Source organism: Urocampus carinirostris, chromosome 3 (assembly GCF_059441175.1).
Source record: "Urocampus carinirostris isolate Australia breed hairy pipefish chromosome 3, RoL_Ucar_1.0, whole genome shotgun sequence".
In the NCBI taxonomy this organism is placed as follows: Eukaryota; Metazoa; Chordata; class Actinopteri; order Syngnathiformes; family Syngnathidae; genus Urocampus; species Urocampus carinirostris.
The window spans coordinates 53,324,728-53,343,201 of NC_142351.1; the positions used below are offsets into that span (position 1 = coordinate 53,324,728).

The 18,474-nt window shown below is 41.1% G+C and overlaps 1 protein-coding gene across 6 annotated transcripts; it reads left to right on the plus strand.

Annotated features, from left to right (window-relative positions):
- The first annotated feature begins 12,228 nt into the window (after window positions 1-12,228).
- Window positions 12,229-17,767, plus strand: LOC148370111 (uncharacterized). 6 transcript variants are annotated; one of them, XM_088332451.1, is made up of 5 exons: window positions 12,229-12,375; window positions 12,453-12,572; window positions 12,670-12,763; window positions 15,394-15,556; window positions 16,523-17,767. In XM_088332451.1, the coding sequence occupies exons 3-5, from the start codon at window positions 12,681-12,683 to the stop codon at window positions 17,501-17,503; spliced, it is 1,227 nt and encodes a 408-aa protein (XP_088188577.1). In that variant the 5' UTR covers window positions 12,229-12,375; window positions 12,453-12,572; window positions 12,670-12,680; the 3' UTR covers window positions 17,504-17,767. The 6 variants fall into 6 exon arrangements, with proteins under 6 accessions (XP_088188577.1, XP_088188578.1, XP_088188580.1 ...); XM_088332452.1 differs by having other exon boundaries at window positions 12,453-12,529; XM_088332454.1 differs by lacking the exon at window positions 12,670-12,763 and having other exon boundaries at window positions 12,453-12,529.
- Window positions 17,768-18,474: the final 707 nt, after the last annotated feature.

Consider the following 18,474-nt stretch of genomic DNA (forward strand, 5'->3'; position numbering starts at 1 on the left):
ACTGGTTGCCGGCCAGTCGCAGGGCACACAGAGACAGACAACTCACTCGCCCATTCACACCTAGGGACGATTTTGGAATGTGGGAGGAAACCGGAGTGCCCGGAGGAAACCCACGCAAGCACGGGGGGAACATGCAAACTCCACACAGGAGGTTCGATCTCATAACCCCAGAACTGTGCCGCACACGCGCTAATTACTGCACTGCCTGGCAACATGGCTCACCAAGGTGGACAATTCCGGCCTGCCTGGTAGATTTAAAGCCTGGTTGTACCAGCACTCTATTCTTCCCAGAGTCTTGTGGCCTCTCTTAGTCTATGCAATACCGATATCAACTGTGGAGATCCTCGAAAGGAAGATCAGTAGCTTTCTCCGGAAGTGGCAGGGGCTTCCCCGCAGCCTTACCAGCGCTGCTTTGTACAGGACAAGCAATACCGTCCAGCGACCCTTCAGCGGGCTCATTGAGGAGTTCAAGGTGGCATGTACTAGAGAGGCTCTTCAGTATAGGGATTCCAAGGACAGCAAGGTGTCCTCAGCCGGGGTTGAAGTTAGAACCGGAACGAAGTGGAGAGCTCAGAAGGAAGTGGAGGTTGCAGAGTCACGACTGAGGCAGTAGACATCGGCTCGCTACAACGGGTCAGGTGTATCGACATTTCGTTCTTACAAAGAATGACAATACAAAGGAAATTATTATTATTATTATTTATTAGACACTGGTTGGGGTCCTGGCAGTGGGGGGCGCAGGTCTGTGCTTCTTTCCAAAAACCGAAGTGAGTCAAGCCCAAAGGAAGGAGAGACACCATCTTCTCCAGGAAGAGGTTTGAGCAGGTGAGGAGGAAGAGCGGGTGAGGAAGCCAATGAAAGGAAACGCGCAAAGTACCAGGAACTGGAGGAGCGCAGGGGCAGGGGATGGAAAGGTTTCTTTGAGCCAATAGAGGTCAGTTGCAGGGGTTTTGCTGGACGATCCTACTGGAAAGTCCTAGGACGGTTGGGTGTGACAGGGGCAGCCAAAAAGAAAGCCATTAAATATGCTAGTTAAGCTGCAGAAAAAGCCACCAGGTGGCTTTGGCTCAAAAGGGCGGATCCGTGGACTGCAACTGGGACGCAAGTTGAGGCCTGATCAACCTTGGCTGGGTCACCTGGGCGAAAGTGTTTGAGACCCGAAACACTCAATGAACCCAGGATACATACATCACTGATGATGCGTCCCAGTTCCATCCAGGAGATGTTTCTTTACAATGACAAGATATATATATATATATATATAGATATATATACATATACATACATACATATACATACATATACATACATACATATACATACATATACATACATACATATGCATACATATACATACCTGTACATACATACATACATACATACATATACTGTATGCATATATATATATATATATATATATATATATATATATATATATATATATATATATATATATATATATACATACATATATATATATATATATATATATATACATACATATATACAGTGCATCCGGAAAGTATTCACAGCGCTTCACTTTTTCCACATTTTGTTATGTTACAGCCTCATTCCAAATTGTATTAATTTAATCTCTTATCTCAAAATTCTACACAAAATACTCCATTATAACAATGTGAAAAAAAATGTTTTTTACTTTTTTTTAATTTATTAAAAATAGAAAACTAAGAAATCACATTTACATAGTTATTCACAGCCTTTGGCATGAAGGTGCATCTTTTTTCCACTGATCATCCTTGAGATCTTTCTACAGCTTAATTGGAGTCCACCTGCAGTAAATTCAGGTGATTGGACATGATTTGGAAAGGCACACACCTGTCTATATAAGGTCCCACAGTTGAGTGTGCATGTCAGAGCACAAACACCAAGCACGAAGTCAAAAGAACTGTCTGTAGACCTGTGAGACAGGATTTTCTTGAGGCACAAATCTGGGGAAGGATACAGAAAAAATTCTGCTGCTTTGAAGGTCCCAATGAGCACAGTGGCCTCCATTATTCGTAAATGGAAGACATTTGGAACCACCAGGACTCTTCCTGGAGCTGGCCGGCCTTCTAAACTGGGGAAGAAGGGCCTTAGTCAGGGAGGTGACCAAGAACCCGATGGTCACTCTGTCAGAGCTCCAGCATTCCTCTGTGGAGAGAGGAGAGCCTTCCAGAAGGACAACCATCTCTGCAGCAATCCACCAATCAGGCCTGTATGGTAGAGTGGCCAGACGAAAGCCACTCCTTAGTAAAAGGAACATGGAAGCCCGTCTGGAATTTGCCAAAAAGCACCTGATTGACTCTCAGACCATGAGAAACAAAATTCTCTGGTCTGATGAGACAAAGATTGAACTCTTTGGTGTGAATGCCAGGCGCCATGTTCGGAGGAAACCAGGCACCGCTCATCATCAGGCCAATACCATCCCTACAGTAAAGCATGGTGGTGGCAGCATCATGCTGTGGGGATGTTTTTCAGCAGCAGGAACTGGCATACTAGTCAGGATAAAAGGAAAAATTAATGCAGCAATATATAGAGATATCCTGGATGAAAACCTGCTCCAGAGCGCTCTTGACCTCAGGCTGGGGCGAAGGTTCATTTTTCAGCAGGACAACGACCCAAAGCACACAGCCAAGATCTCAAAAGATTGGCTTCAGAACCACTACGTCAATGTCCTGGAGTGACAAGATATATATATATATATATATATATATATATATATATATATATATATATATATATATATATATATATATATATATATATATACTGGACTGTCTCAGAAAATTAGAATATTGTGATAAAGTTCTTTATTTTCTGTAATGCAATTAAAAAAACAAAAATGTCATACATTCTGGATTCATTACACATCAACTGAACTATTTCAAGCATTTTATTATTTGAATATTGCTGATTTTGGCTTACAGCTGAAAAAAACTCAAAAATCCTATCTCAAAATATTAGAATACTTCCTCAGACCAAGTAAAAAATAATTTTATAACAGCAAAACTAAATCAAACATTTGAAAATGTCCATTGATGCACTCAGTACTTGGCTGGGAATCCTTTTGCACGGATTACTGCATCAATCCGGCGTGGCATGGAGGCAATCAGTCTGTGGCATTGCTGAGGTGTTATTGATGCCCAGGATGCTTCGATAGCGGCCTTCAGCTCATTTGCATTTGTAGGTCTGGTGTCTTTCATCTTCTTCTTAACTATACCCCACAAATTCTCGATGGGGTTCAGGTCAGGGGAATTAGCAGGCCAATCAAGGACAGTGATGCCATGGTCAGTGCACCAGTTACTGGTGGTTTTGGCACTGTTGGCAGGTGCCAGATCATGCTGGAAAATGAAATCCTCATCTCCATAGAGCTTTTCAGCAGATGGAAGCATGTAGTGCTCTAAAATCTCTTGGTACACAGTTGCATTTACTCTGGACTTGATGAAACACAGTGGACCAACACCAGCAGCTGACATGGCTCCCCAAACCATTGCTGACTGTGGGAACTTCACACTGGATTTCAAGCAACTTGGATTTTGCTCCTCTCCAGCCTTTCTCCAGACACTGGCGCCTTGACTTCCAAATGAAATGCAAAACTTGCTTCCGTCTGAAAAGAGGACTTTGGACCACTCTGCAACTGTCCAGTGCTTCTTCTCCATAGCCCAAGTCAGACGCTTCTTCCGTTGTCTTGAGTTCAGAAGTGGCTTGACCATGGGAATACGGCTATTGTAGCCCATTTCCCGGACATGTCTGTGAACTGTGGCTTTTGATAACTGGACTCCAGCTTCAGCCCACTGTCTTTGAAGCTCCCCCAAATTCTGGAAGAGGCTCTTCTTCACAATTTTGTTAAGGCTGCGGTCATCTCTCTTGGTTGTGCAGCGTTTCCGGCCACATTTTTCCCTTCCAACAGACTTTTTGTGGATAGGCTTTGAAACTGCACTCTGTGAACAGCCTGCCCCTTACGAAATGTCTTTTTGTGTCTTACCCTCCTGATGGAGGGTATCAATGATGGTCCTCTGGACAGCAGACAGATCAGCAGTCTTCCCCATACTTGTGATTTAGTTTACTGAACCAAGCTGAGTGTTTTTAAGGCTCAGGAAACCCTCGCAAGGTGTTTCGAGTTAATTAGATGATTCAGGTGATTAGTTGAATAGCCTACTTGTATACTTTTTCATGATGTTCTAATATTTTGAGATAGGATTTTTGAGTTTTCTTAAGCTGTAAGCCAAATTCAGCAATATTCAAATAATAAAAGGCTTGAAATAGTTCAGTTGATGTGTAATGAATCCAGAATGTATGACATTTTTGTTTTTTTAATTGCATTACAGAAAATAAAGAACTTTATCACAATATTCTAATTTTCTGAGACAGTCCAGTATATATACATACATATATACATACATATATATATACAGGGAGTGCAGAATTATTAGGCAAGTTGTATTTTTGAGGATTAATTTTATTATTGAACAACAACCATGTTCTTAATGAACCCAAAAGTCTCATTAATATCAAAGCTGAATATTTTGGAAGTTGGAGTGGGGCTTTTTTAGTTTTAGCTATTTTAGGAGGATATCTGTGTGTGCAGGTGACTATTACTGTGCATAATTATTAGGCAACTTAACAAAAAACAAATGTATACCCATTTCAATTATTTATTTTCATCAGGGAAACCAATATAACAGCTCAACATTCACAAATATACATTTCTGACATTCAAAAACAAAACAAAAACAAATCAGTGACCAATATAGCCACCTTTCTTTGCAAGGACACTCAAAAGCCTGCCATCCATGGATTCTGTCAGTGCTTTGATCTGTTCACGATCAACATTGCGTGCAGCAGCAACCACAGCCTCCCAGACACTGTTCAGAGAGGTGTACTGTTTTCCCTCCTTGTAAATCTCACATTTGATGAGGGACCACAGGTTCTCTATGGGGTTCAGATAAGGTGAACAAGGAGGCCATGTCATTAGTTTTTCTTCTTTTAGACCCTTTCTTGCCAGCCACGCTGTGGAGTACTTGGATGCGTGTGATGGAGCGTTGTCCTGCATGAAAATCATGTTTTTCTTGAAGGATGCGGACTTCTTCCTGTACCACTGCTTGAAGAAGGTGTCTTCCAGAAACTGGCAGTAGGACTGGGAGTTGAGCTTGAGTCCATCCTCAACCCGAAAAGGACCCACAAGCTCATCTTTGATGATACCAGCCCATACCAGTACCCCACCTCCACCTTGCTGGCGTCTGAGGCGGACTGGAGCTCTCTGCCCTTTACCGATCCAGCCACGGGCCCATCCATCTGGCCCATCAAGACTCACTCTCATTTCATCAGTCCATAAAACCTTAGAAAAATCCGTCTTGAGATTTTTCTTGGCCCAGTCTTGATGTTTCAGCTTGTGTGTCTTGTTCAGTGGTGGTCGTTTTTCAGCCTTTCTTACCTTGGCCATGTCTCTGAGTATTGCACACCTTGTGCTTTTGGGCACTCCAGTGATGTTGCAGCTCTGAAATATGGCGAAACTGGTGGCAAGTGGCATCTTGGCAGCTGTACGCTTGACTTTTCTCAGTTCACGGGCAGTTATTTTGCGCCTTGGTTTTTCTACACGCTTCTTGCGACCCTGTTGACTATTTTGAATGTAACGCTTGATTGTTCGATGATCACGCTTCAGAAGCTTGGCAATTTTAAGAGTGCTGCATCCCTCTGTAAGATATCTCACTATTTTTGACTTTTCAGAGCCTGTCAAGTCCCTCTTCTGACCCATTTTGCCAAAGGAAAGGAAGTTGCCTAATAATTATGCACACCTGATATAGGGTGTTGATGTCATTAGACCACACCCCTTCTCATTACAGAGATGCACATCACCTGATATGCTTAATTGGTAGTAGGCTTTCGAGCCTATACAGCTTGGAGTAAGACAACATGCATAAAGAGGATGATGTGGTCAAAATACTCATTTGCCTGATAATTCTGCACTCCCTGTACATACATACATACATACATACATACATACATACATATATATATATACATATACATATATACATACATACATACATATATATACATATATATATATATATATATATATATATATATATATATATATATATATATATATATATATATATATTATATCTCATCTCATTAGCCGTACCGCTTATCCTCATTAGGGTCGCGGGGGGGCTGGAGCCCATCCCAGCCATCTCCGGGCAGTGGGCAGGGGACACCCTGAACTGGTTGCCAGCCAATCGCAGGGCACACAGGGACAGACAACTCATTCGCTCATTCACACCTAGGGACAATTTGGACCGGGCAATTCACCTGAAATGCATGTTTTTGGAACGTGGGAGGAAACCGGAGTGCCCGGAGGAAACCCACGCAAGCACGGGGAGAACATACAAACTCCGCACAGGAAGTCTGGAGCTGGATTTGAACCCACGACAGGTTCCCATGACATGAACTGTGCCGCACAAGCGCTAACCACTGTGCCGCCGTGCTGCTTATACAGTATATTATATATATATATATATTTTATATTATATGTCTATAAATGGAAATATATGGGAAAAAAAACTCAACCATTTTCTTATGCTTGTGGTGATCTGTATAATGAGCTTTGTACCTATTCTATTTATTCCAAACAGGCTTTTGGTGCCACCGGGATGTAAGTGAAACGCTTGTTATCGCGTTTGCAACTTCGCAGTCGTATCCAGCCAGCTGTTTTAAGACATCCACAAACAATAACTATTCTCCACCCACACACGGCCGCACGCCCACAAATTTGCCCCGGGCTCAAACAAATCAATATATCATTAGCCGGGCTCCACTCATCCCACGCTCTGCTTTTCCTTCCATTTCACGCATTGCATCTGCCTTCAGCTCTTTTCTCCTCCTAGGCCCTTCAGCCATCTCGCTCTGTCTGTCCTTTGGGTATTTCTCTGAACCCCCATGTTGATGTGCAGTCCGGCAAAATGTGAAAGGAGACTAAAAATGGAGGGGTTAAGGGTTGTGTGTCTGTGTGCGCTCGAGAGATGTGTGTCATATGGAGAGGGCAGACGCTGCAGGGACACAACAAGGAGAAAGCAAAGAAAGGAGGTGTGGGGGGTAAGGGAGCGTGTCTGACTGAAATGGATGTGCACTTTGCTAAACCCTCACAGGGAGAAGAGCGAGTGATTGCTGCGCTGTCTTGTCAACAAGGATGCTCCCTCTTTGCAATGAGGTCCAGCCTTACCTTGCAGAAGGTTGCCGGTTTGCAAACGCAAGCTCAACAGGGAGTTGCACCACGCCCATCTTTTAAGGTTGGATTCTGGACTAAGGCCTTTTACACCAGGATGGTCACCAGGACTGCATTGATTACACACTAGAAACATTTTAAATATTTTTTTATAAAATTGAATAAACTTTTACAATTTTCACACTTGCTACGCCAGGTCCCAGTTTAAACAAGTAAAAAAGGAGCTTTTTCCTAAGTACAAAATAACTGTTTATAAAATTTGCTGGGCTATAGCCTCCAGACTGCCAACAATTGCTGAAATCATGTTCTTATCATTTCAGAATGGTGCAGCACGGCGGCACAGTGGTTAGCGCGTGTGCAGCACAGTTCTGAGGTCATGGGTTCAAGTCCAGCAACCATCCCTCCTGTGTGGAGTTTGCATGTTCGCCCCGTGCTTGTGTGGGTTTCCTCCGGGCACTCTGGTTTCCTTCCACATTCCAAAAACATGCATGTCAGGTTAATTGGCTGGTCAAAATTGTCCCTAGGTGTGAATGAGCGTGCGGGTTGTCTGCCCCTGTGTGCCCTGCGATTGGCTGGCAACCAGTTCAGGGTGTCCCCTGCCCACTGCCCGAAGATGGCTGGGATGGGCTCCAGCACCCCCGCGACCCTACTGAGGATAAGCGGTGCAGAAAATGGATGGATGGATATCATTTCAGAAAGTGCAAATATTTTCTTTAAATATCTTATTTTCCCTTCTGCCAGTGAGAACTTACTCCGAAAGAATAAATGAGAAAGTTAGCCAATGTTTTATAATAAATAAAATACCAGACTTGTGTGACTTATATTGAAGTGATCAATGACTGTAAATGTATTCTATAATGCACCGGCCTTCCTTTGGTAATATTCAGAAAGACTTGACTAACAGCTGCGCAAGCTCAAAGCAGTGTGTAAGCGGTTAGTCAGTTTTGCAGAGGTCAACAATGTCTACTGCGCAACATATGACCAAAATTGTTAATGTCTCATCGTCTTATGTGTAAACTGTCAGATTCAAGATCCTCTAAGATTGGGTTACCCCTAAAGTGTGCCAAGCCTTTTGTATACCATCCATCCATCCATTAACCGCTTATCCTCAGTAGGGTCGCGGGGGTGCTGGAGCCCATCCCAACTATCTTCGGGCAGTGGGCAGGGGGCACCCTGAACTGGTTGCCAGCCAGTTGCAGGGCACACAGAGACAGACAATTTGCTCGCTCAATCACACCTAGGGACAATTTGGACCGGCCAATTAACCTGACATGCATGTTTTTGGAATGTGGGAGGAAACCAGAGTACCCGGGGGAAACACAAACAAGCATGGGGAGAACATGCAAACTCCACAAAGGAAGGTTCAATCTCATGACCTCAGAACTTTGGCGCACATGCGCTAACCACTGTGCTGCCGTATGCCATACCTTTATATGTAAAAATGGTAAATGGTCAGTGAATGAAATAGCGAGCACGAGAGAGAGAGAGAGAGAGAGAGAGAGAGAGAGAGAGAGAGAGAGAGAGAGAAAGGGGAGGATATGGAGACAAATACGAGAGAAAGAAAAAGATGGAAAACAAAAGTAATAGATAAAGAGATAAAGAAAGATAACAATAATGAGAGAAGAGTAAAAGACAGAGGGAGAGAGAAAAAGAGTGAGCATAGGAAAGAGAAGGAAAGGGGGTGAGAGAGAAAGTGATAGAAAAAAAGGAGAGAAAAAGAGAGGGACAAATGAGGAAAAAAAGAGAGAGTTAGAATGATGGAGAAGAAAACGAGAGAAACATAGATGGAAAGGAGAGAGAGAGAAAGGCAGAGAGAGAAAAAGAATGAGAGAAAGAGAGAGGAAAATAAAAACAGAAAGAGAAAGAAATACGACTTCAGTTGCTTTGCGAGTGGTGCCTGGCTCGGGTGACATCAAGTGGACATACAGTATTTATAACTGCAGCTCTTTTTTTGCGCTTCTCTATGTGTTGTCTTGTGGGCAGGATAAAAAAATCCTTGGCGGGCCTGATCTAGCCCAGGGGCCGCCTATTTGAAACCATTGGTCTAGTGTAAGGAAGTACTCTATACAAATGTGACCAAAACCCACCATTTTACTTATCTTTTTTTTTTTTTTTTTTTTTTTGCCTTGCCTTTTTGGAAAGATGGCTGATAATGATGTCAGCTCAGTTTAGCGGCTTGCGGAATTTGAAAAAAAAAAATCATGTTTATATGATGATTCAGGTATTTTGGCTTACTGTTCAAATCAATGTTTTTTATTTAATAAATTGAGTTTCATTTATTTTTACCACGAGGAGGTGGTAGATAATAAATAACACTGTCACTTTAAGGTTTACTTTAAAGTCACTTGCTCCCTCTTATCTTTCAGATCTGATCTGCCACTATGTCCCGGTCCGAAGCCTACGATCTGAGAGTGCTGGTCTTCTGATGATCCCGAGAGCAAAGAAGTCTTCTGCTGGTTCGAGAGCGTTCTCCATCCGGGCACCGGTGCTGTGGAATGCTCTTCCCCCTGAGATTCGATCTGCAACCTCAGTGGAAATGTTTAAATCTAAACTTAAAACTCACTTCTACTCCATTGCATACGAATAACCTACTCCTCTTGTCGGTTGAAAATAGTTTGTGTAATATAGTGTAACAATCTGTGAAGCCCTTTGAGACTCTTCGTGATTTAGGGCTATACAAATAAAAATGACTTGACTTGACTTGACTATTAAACTCGATGTACTTCCTCTTTTTTTTAACAGCAGGAAATGTATTTTTGGTCAGAAATCAGTGTTTTTAGGTTTAAACAATCCACATTCTATTGCTGAATATTCGGAAAGAAAAAAGCTGAATATGTAATGTTATTTCTGGTGGAAAAAAAAGATGGCAATGAGGGTGTAGTCTTGGTGCCCCAGTTTTCACCATACTCCATCACCCCTGGTTTCTATTTTGTCCCACTCTGAATAACATTATAGCGGGGGGTGAGGAAAAGGCTAATTAAGATGGGGACTCAGAGCATTCAACTCTAACAAGCACTCTCCAACAGCAACAAAAAAAGTGCGAGTTGAGTGAGCAAATTGTCATTTTGTAGAGATTCTTATTTCATTTTGGGCAGGTTCATTTGTCCCAATGTACATCACGCTGGGAGCAAAGATAGATGTGCATTGCTCATAGGCCACATGCGGGAATGAGGCAGAGATGAATCGGATCCCACATCACATAGCAGAAAGTGGGGAGGGGGGGAGTCGTTTATGAGTCACCTTGGGGGAGGAGAACAAAGCAACTCCATTCAGGTTACACAAATATCTGATCCGAACGGTTTCCGATCCATAAAAAAAATATTCTTGTGGAAAACAGAATTATATAAATATATAAAAAAAACAATATTTCAGTTAAAGTATCAGAATTTGTTAAGCTCATAATTTAATTTAAATTGTAGACTTAATAAAAAGGGTAAGTCTTGCTTGACTTAGTCTTGAGTTCTGTTGGGTGATATTTGAAACTTACTAAACTTAAACATACTTAACCTACCAAAAGACATTGCTTTGTGGGCCTACAGATTATAGTAAATGACGTTAAGAAAAATGCAATATCTTAGTAACTTTACATTACTATAATGTAGTGGTACTTTACGCGCATGTTGGCACTATACAGCAGCGCCATCCACTGGTCAAATATAGACTGTGACATTGGCGTTTGAAAGAAAATTCAGCCTTGTAGGAAAAAATCCTGTAAAACAAAACGCTCACGCTTACATTTAACACGATCATTTTAAAACACAAAACATTGAAAACCAACACAAATAATCAACGGCTCCTCTGTGTTGTATGTCCAAGTCTCTTTGGGACAGACAATGCCCCCAAATAAGCAGGTAGCCACCTTACATGACTGATTCCCTATTGGTGTGTGAGTGTGTGTGTGAATGGGTAAGTGCGAAGCACATTGTAAATCGCTTTGGGAGGTCTTCATTGACTTGAAAAGGGCTATATAAATGCAGACCATTTACCATTTAAGAAACGTTAATATTGACTGTCCTGAATGCGGTCGGTGTTATGTATAAATAAATATTGAAAGGGAAAAAACAGGAGTTTTAATATAATGTTATTTAGTACTGCAGGAAAGAGGTCTAAATCTAGTGAAAGCCAGAGCTCTTGTTGGGGATAGGAATGAGTGGAGAGTTGTTGTAAAAGGATAGAGGGATGTTTGGACACGTTCTAAGGGATAGGCAGGGCACCTGTATGATGCAGCAGGGGTAAACCAGTGAAAGCTGTCGGGCCCTGCTGTTGAACAAAAGACTGTGTTGTGTCACCCTGACCTGAGTGACATGGCCACTTTCTTGTATCCCGTTTTCATCTGGAGGGACGAAAGCATGACCAACTCGGGTGTCGAGGTGCCTAACTTGTTCCAAAAATGTTTGTGTGTATTTTTGCGATCCTCCCCCCTTTTTTTTACAATTTTTAATTTTCTTTGTTATTGTATGTGTTTGTCTTGCTGTCGGTCACCCCTCTTGAGGGATATGACCAAGGTAGATAGATGGATAAATAGAATAGTTTTAAAAAAAAACATGATACACCAAGTCAAATAACTGATTGAGGGGCTAGTTCTGCTTGTATGTACAGTATTTGACTCTTGTAGTACCATACAATACAAATGCAGGACTCTTTGAAGGGTTCGTTTTTCCTTTAGTATGTAATATTTCTATAATCCACAAATACAACGTTGAATCATATATGCTAATTCAACATTATCATTTATATTTTCATTATAATTACAATATTTTATGTGACCTTACTTTATTATGCTGTGCTGCTGTTTGCAGGCAAACATGGTTGTTATAAACGGCTAAAAGGTGATTTAAAGCGCCAGCTTTGACCTGATTAGGCCTAGCCAAAAGCGTATTGTTAAAACAGAATTAGCGAGGCTAAATTTAGACGTTGTGAGACTTGAGTCACACATGCTCATGTTTACAATATTAACATTGTTTCATCAGGGGGTAAAACGACATTACCGTAAACATTTCGTTTAGTTGTCTGGTTGTTGGCTAGCATCAGCCATAGCTAATTTCCGGTAGCTACGCGCGCGTCTCAGTGACGGGAGCCGGAAAGGCTCGTGGAGATTACGGGAGACACTTCCTCGTTCGGAGCTAAACTCAATTTACTTGTAAAATGTACGACTGCTCTGTGCTTGGTTGTCCAAATAACAGTTCTCCCGGCGCCAAGCTAAAATTTTACAGTTTGCCAACAGAGTACCGAGCATTCCAGACCTATCGGCGGCGTTTGTGGCTCCAAGTACTCCAACAAGTCAACGGCAACGCGAATGAGGTACAAGAAAATGCTCGCGTTTGTAGCGCTCATTTTGTTTCAGGTCAGTTCTCCGTTCTTATGATTTTTTTGCTGGTAGCGTTTTTATTGTATGTCAGCCATAAAGTCAGCGGAGATGTTTTTCCAATGTCTGCTTGTAGGGCAACCTTCCATGGATCCAGGCAATCCCGATTTTGTGCCATCTGTGTTTCCAAACGTGAGGAGTAGCCTGCAATGCAAGAGTCAAAACATAAGGCGAGAGAACTTCTACACGTGTTCCAACGAGAACATTTTGGGAGCCTTGACATGTTGGCATGCGTCTATGTTGACGTTTTACTTTTTACGTTTGAGCTGTGCGTTCATCAGCCCATGCTGTTCCAGACTATTTTGTTATACATGCGTTATTATAAACATGAACAATCCCATGTAGCCCCTGTTAAAGCACACATTGATGTTAGTCCATTGCCAGTTTTTTAATTTGTGCTCTGCATTGCTGTAGCATGCAGACAATTAGACAATTATGTCGCATAAGCTGCATAAAATAATTTTCTCGTCTTTTATTTGAGGCTGGCGTTGGTATAATTCGCCTGCCCGGGATATTGATAACCGCGGAATTTCAAAGCAGAGTTGAAAAACATTGATAATCAGATTTAAAAAGATGAAAGGATGAAAATAATTTTTATATTTGGTAAATATTTTTCAAGTTGCAGTTAGATGTGCAAAAATGTGTTTCTTTTTAGACTATGTTATCACTTAAAAAGATAATGCAGACAACACATAAGTGATCATAAATACCTAACTTTTACAAATGTGGTATGAATGTAACTGTTTAAATCGGTAGCAAAATATTTGTAACAACTGACAATTTCAATACAAAAGTTTTCATTGCTTGAATTGTTTTTTTACTATCATAGTTTTCATAGAAAATGTGTATTTTGTATTTTTCTATAAGCTGGCAAGTTAACTATGTAAGACTGAGTATTTGGTAGGGCTGCGAATCTAATTCAAATGCCTGCTTGTGGAAATAGTTGTATTGACCTCAGCCGCCTTTTTCCTCCACAATTTGAGAGCTTGCGAGAAGGCAGGTTTGCTGGAGTTCCTATTTATCTATCTACCTTTGTCATATCCCTCAAGAAGGGTGACCGATAGCAAGACAAACACAAACAATAACAAAGAAATTATAAAAGGGAAAAAAATAGCAAAAAAACACACATAAATATTTTTGACCATGGCCAACCCAAATACCCAAACAAGTTAGGCACCTCGGTACTAAAGTAAGCTTTCGTCCCTACAGATGAAATGGGACACAAGAAACCGGCCATGTCACTCGGGTCAGTGTGACACAACACACTCTTTTGTTCAACAGCAGGGCCCGACAGCTTTCCCTAGTTTACCCCTGCCGCATCATACACAGGGTTGGGTAGGGTTACTTTAACTTTATTACTTTCAATTACTTTTGGATTACTCCAATACCAAATATGCTAATAAAAGACAAAAGAAACTAAATATGAATAAAATTATGGCTCACAACACGTGGAAAGCTTTCTCTCCTGGCTTAGATCTCTTTGATCTCCGGCAAAACGAACATAAAATGCGACAGAAACAAAATGAAAATAAATCCAAACAGCTTGCCAACATCATTTTTGCCGTTCCATGTATTCCGTTACTCCCCAAGCCTGCACAAAATGTAGTAATTTTATTCCTATTTAGTTTATTTTGTCTTTTATTAGCATATTTGGTGTTGGAGTAATCCAAAAGTAATTGAAAGTAATCAAGTTAAAGTAACCCTACCCAACCCTGATCATACAGGTGCCCTGCCCATCCCTTAGAACACGTCCAAACATCCCACTATCCTTGGACAACAACTCTCCACTCATTCCTATCCCCAACAAGAGTTCTGGCTTTCACTAGATTTAGACCTCTTTCCTGCAGTGTACTCATAACACCATCCATCCACGTCAATCGCGGCCTTCCTCTTGTTCTCCTTCCATTTACTTCTGCTCCGTTGCTCCTCTTCAACATTCGCTCCTCATCCATCCTCTCCATGTGTCCAGACCAAGTACTCTCTTATCCACATACTTGCTCAGTTCCACTACTACTCCAGTTCTGTCTCTGAACATTTCATTTTTCAATCTATCCAATCTGGTCACTCCTAACATACTCCTCAAACACTTCATCTCCAAAACAGTTAATTTTCTTTTTAAATCTGCGTTCAGGCTCCACGTCTCTGCACCATACAACATAGTCGGCACAATCACACTCTCATACAGTCCCCTCTTAGTAAGGAAGCAAGGTTTTGGGTGCTCTGAGGAGAGCGATGAGCTGGAGTTCCAAATGTCTTTTAATTAGCAGAATAAAGAACAACCTTTTGTGATCAGCTATCTTTGCTTGGAACGCTTTGAGCTTGGATATGGTGCTATACAAGTGAAAGAAGCCCGACTACCCACTATTCTGGAATGCAGCAGAAGTCTGTAATTATCAAAACTTTCATACAAAGCCCCAATTCAACAAATTCTTGCTTTTCCAATAACAATACTAAGTAAAGACACTCGGATGTTTTATTCCTTTAGTTTATTTTACATCTCAGTAGGACAGTAGTTAATAAGATTACATGCAGATATAATTCCAAGCAGTCAAACTGCATACACTGCTTTCCCATATGCGAAACATGAGCCGCATCAAAATGAATGTTATATTCTACTGAGTCAAAAGTTACTGCACTCTTAACTCATTTTTTTATTCCACTTTTTGTAATCACCATTTGTTTTTTTCTGTCAATATTGTTCTAGCGTCACTCGATTCGCCATTCTTTCCTGCCATCATTTGCAGAAGTGCTTTTTAACCCCAAGCTAAATTTTGTTCTTTATTTGTTGCTATTTTCAAAGGCTTATCAGAGGATGTAAAAACTACCATTGGATCCACTGCAAAAACAAAGATGAGTCCAATGATGACGAAACTAAAGATGAGGATACTACAGTTCAGGAGCCCTGCATGGAAACTCCTGAGAGCCAACTTTCACAAGGCGTGCAAAGCGCAGCATGTTCACAGGTGCAGTGTCCAAATTACATAGATGTTTTAGCGTACCCACATCGGCACGGCAAATTTTATTTATTTCATAATGACAACGCCAGTACTGGAAGCCCAGTGTATGTTCAAATTTGATCCCTCGTTCACTACGTACTACGTCTCCCAGTAGTTTGCTTAAAACCAATGCCCTCATTCTGTTTGGCAATGAAAAAGCCATCTCACCACAATCTCTTCTTTACATCACGTAACGTGCATACATGTAATTGAGTACAGGCGCAAAAGATCTGATTACTGCTAATAGAATTGTTTCATAGGTATATTTTATTTATATTGTTATTTATTTTAAATTTAACAAAATGATTTTGCTTTTGTCTCATGTAAATGCATTTATTTCAAAATGTACTCATCACAAGAAACATCACCATCAGTCTGAAACAAGACACCCTAAAACTATAAAGCCGGTATAGCTCACCCATAACTGCTATGATAGTCAGCTGATGACATGATTCACCGCAAACATGGACTTGTAACATTCACGACATTTCAGTGAATCCAATCCTGTAAAGTGTTACTTCAAAACACATCATGACACTGACAGATAAAAGAAAAAAATCCACGTAAAAGCATTTCTGCATTGTTTGACGATCCTTGTTGTAATCTGGTTGTTTCGCCCCATTATTAATTAATCAATTAACCCAAAACACTTTCAGTAACGTACAGTAGAAAAAAAACATGGTTATTGCTGTATAATACAATGGTGGACCAAGATTATCTCACAGGCAATAGAAAACCTTGACTTTGACATGTGTGATGCACATGAATACAGAATTCTAGCAAATATGTCAAAATAGTGTCGACCATACATAAATGTCAGTCATCCTTATTAAGACATGACACCAAACACAGATTAACTTTAGACTGCTCCCCTTAATTTCAAGATAAAACCTACCTCCCAATGTTGACATCAATGCCTTTTTGTGTTTAAAGGAAGAAGATTTGAACGAACAGACCAAGAGTGACACTGAAATGGCAGAAATCCCACCCGACTCTTATAAGGAAACTCCACCGACCAAATTGCAAGACACCAAAAGCAGCCCCATGGTCCTCCTCAAGAACATCCTGGCTCCAACGGGTGATTATCTGTGCGAGCTGTGTAATGAAGAATTCTCCACGGTGGCGGAGCTCTTTAAGCATAAACTTGAGCACGACAGACAAAGGTCTCCCAACGGCGCAGACACCGAGGAGGAAGTCGCTTTGGCCAAGCGGGACGAGCCTTCCTTCCCTTGCAACATTTGCAACCGATCATTCAGCGACTGCCATCTCTTGAAGCGTCACAAACTGCTCCACATAAGAGACGTCCGCAAGTGCCAGACGTGCGGCGTGCTGTTCTGTCAGCTGCACAAACGCAACATTGTAGTGGCGCAGCCGCCCGTCATCACCGAGTGCGATGACGTCACTAGCGATTGCGAAGACATCAGCGAGGACGAAGATCTCAGCGAGAGTGGAGACCATGCCCCGCTGCAGGACGAGTCGAGGTTCTTTCTGGAGCCAGGCGAAGTTGTGGAGCAGATCGAAGACTTTCACACCTCGTGGAATTTCATCCCCTTGCTCGGAAGCGCCGCTTTTCAAAACAGCGAGACCTGGAAACTGGCCTCAAATACAGAACCACACCTTTTTAGTAAAACACTGCCGCCAGAGCGCAGTCCTCCTGCGTCTGCTCGTGCGGTCGGGTTCAAGCAAGAGTTCTGTTCAACTCCCAAGCTGCCCCCGGCTCTCCGAATGTTTTCCCCACAGTTCCTTAACTCGTCGTTTTTCGAAGTTCAAAGGAATTATGAGTATATTTTGAAAAATGGAACAGAGACTGTGTTGAAGGAGACACCGGTAACCATGCTGGATCACTTTACAGACAGGCCATATGAGGCAGAACACACTGAACCAACCGCTTATGACCTGCAGATTGTGCTCTAACCAAAATGTTCCACAATTTTTGCAAACTGTCCCAATCCATTTTCATCATATTTCAATGCTGCCACTTGTTTGAATTGTTGTGATGGATTATCTTGTATTGTTTACTATCTGCACTAACGCAAACGGAATTCAAATGGGAGTGCAAATGTGTTTGCAAGCTTTTGATTCTGCCTGTTAGTCTTGGTCAAAACCTATCTTCACTTTAATGCAATGGGGGTTTTACCAGCTTCTAAAAAATGGAAATAAAATGGTGTTTTCCAGAAATTGGTTGATTCCATATCTCAATTATGCCTACATACTAACACTACCGTGCTACATATTAGACCACCACTTTTCTCTTCTTAAAAGCGGCTATCCAATTTTTTTTCCTAAAAATTACTGCGTTTTCAAATTGAAACAACAAAAAATATTGACTTGAGACTAGTATTTTAGTCTAGAGCTGCTCTATTTTTAAGCTATGGACCAGTCTTTGTGCATGAACAAACAGCTCCAACAATCGCATCAGACTTCTGTTTTGGTAAATTTGCCACTTTAGATTTTAAACAAGCTCATGTTTTTTAAAAAAATATTTTGTAGAAGGATTTTGTTTTGTGAATCAAAATGGAGTGTGTGATAAAATCTACCGCTGTTAATGTCAAAATGTTAGTATGTATGTACCTAACCCCAAAACAATATGAAGCTTACATTATAGGGTTACCTAATTAAAAAAATATTCGAAAGAGGGTGGAATTGAAAAAAAAAAAAAAAAGTTCTCTTTGGTGCCACCACTTGTTGGCGAGGGTTAAATCTAAAGCCACAAAATTGGAATAAATTTTTTTTAGATCCTAATTGAATTTAACACATGCATTTTCTCTTTTAAAAGGACATTGTGTATTACTTAGTGACTCCTAGTGGTAGAAAAGACATAAAGTCTTTCTTTAAGATAACTTTATTTGGATAATAAACAAAATATATGGAAATTATGTTTTAAG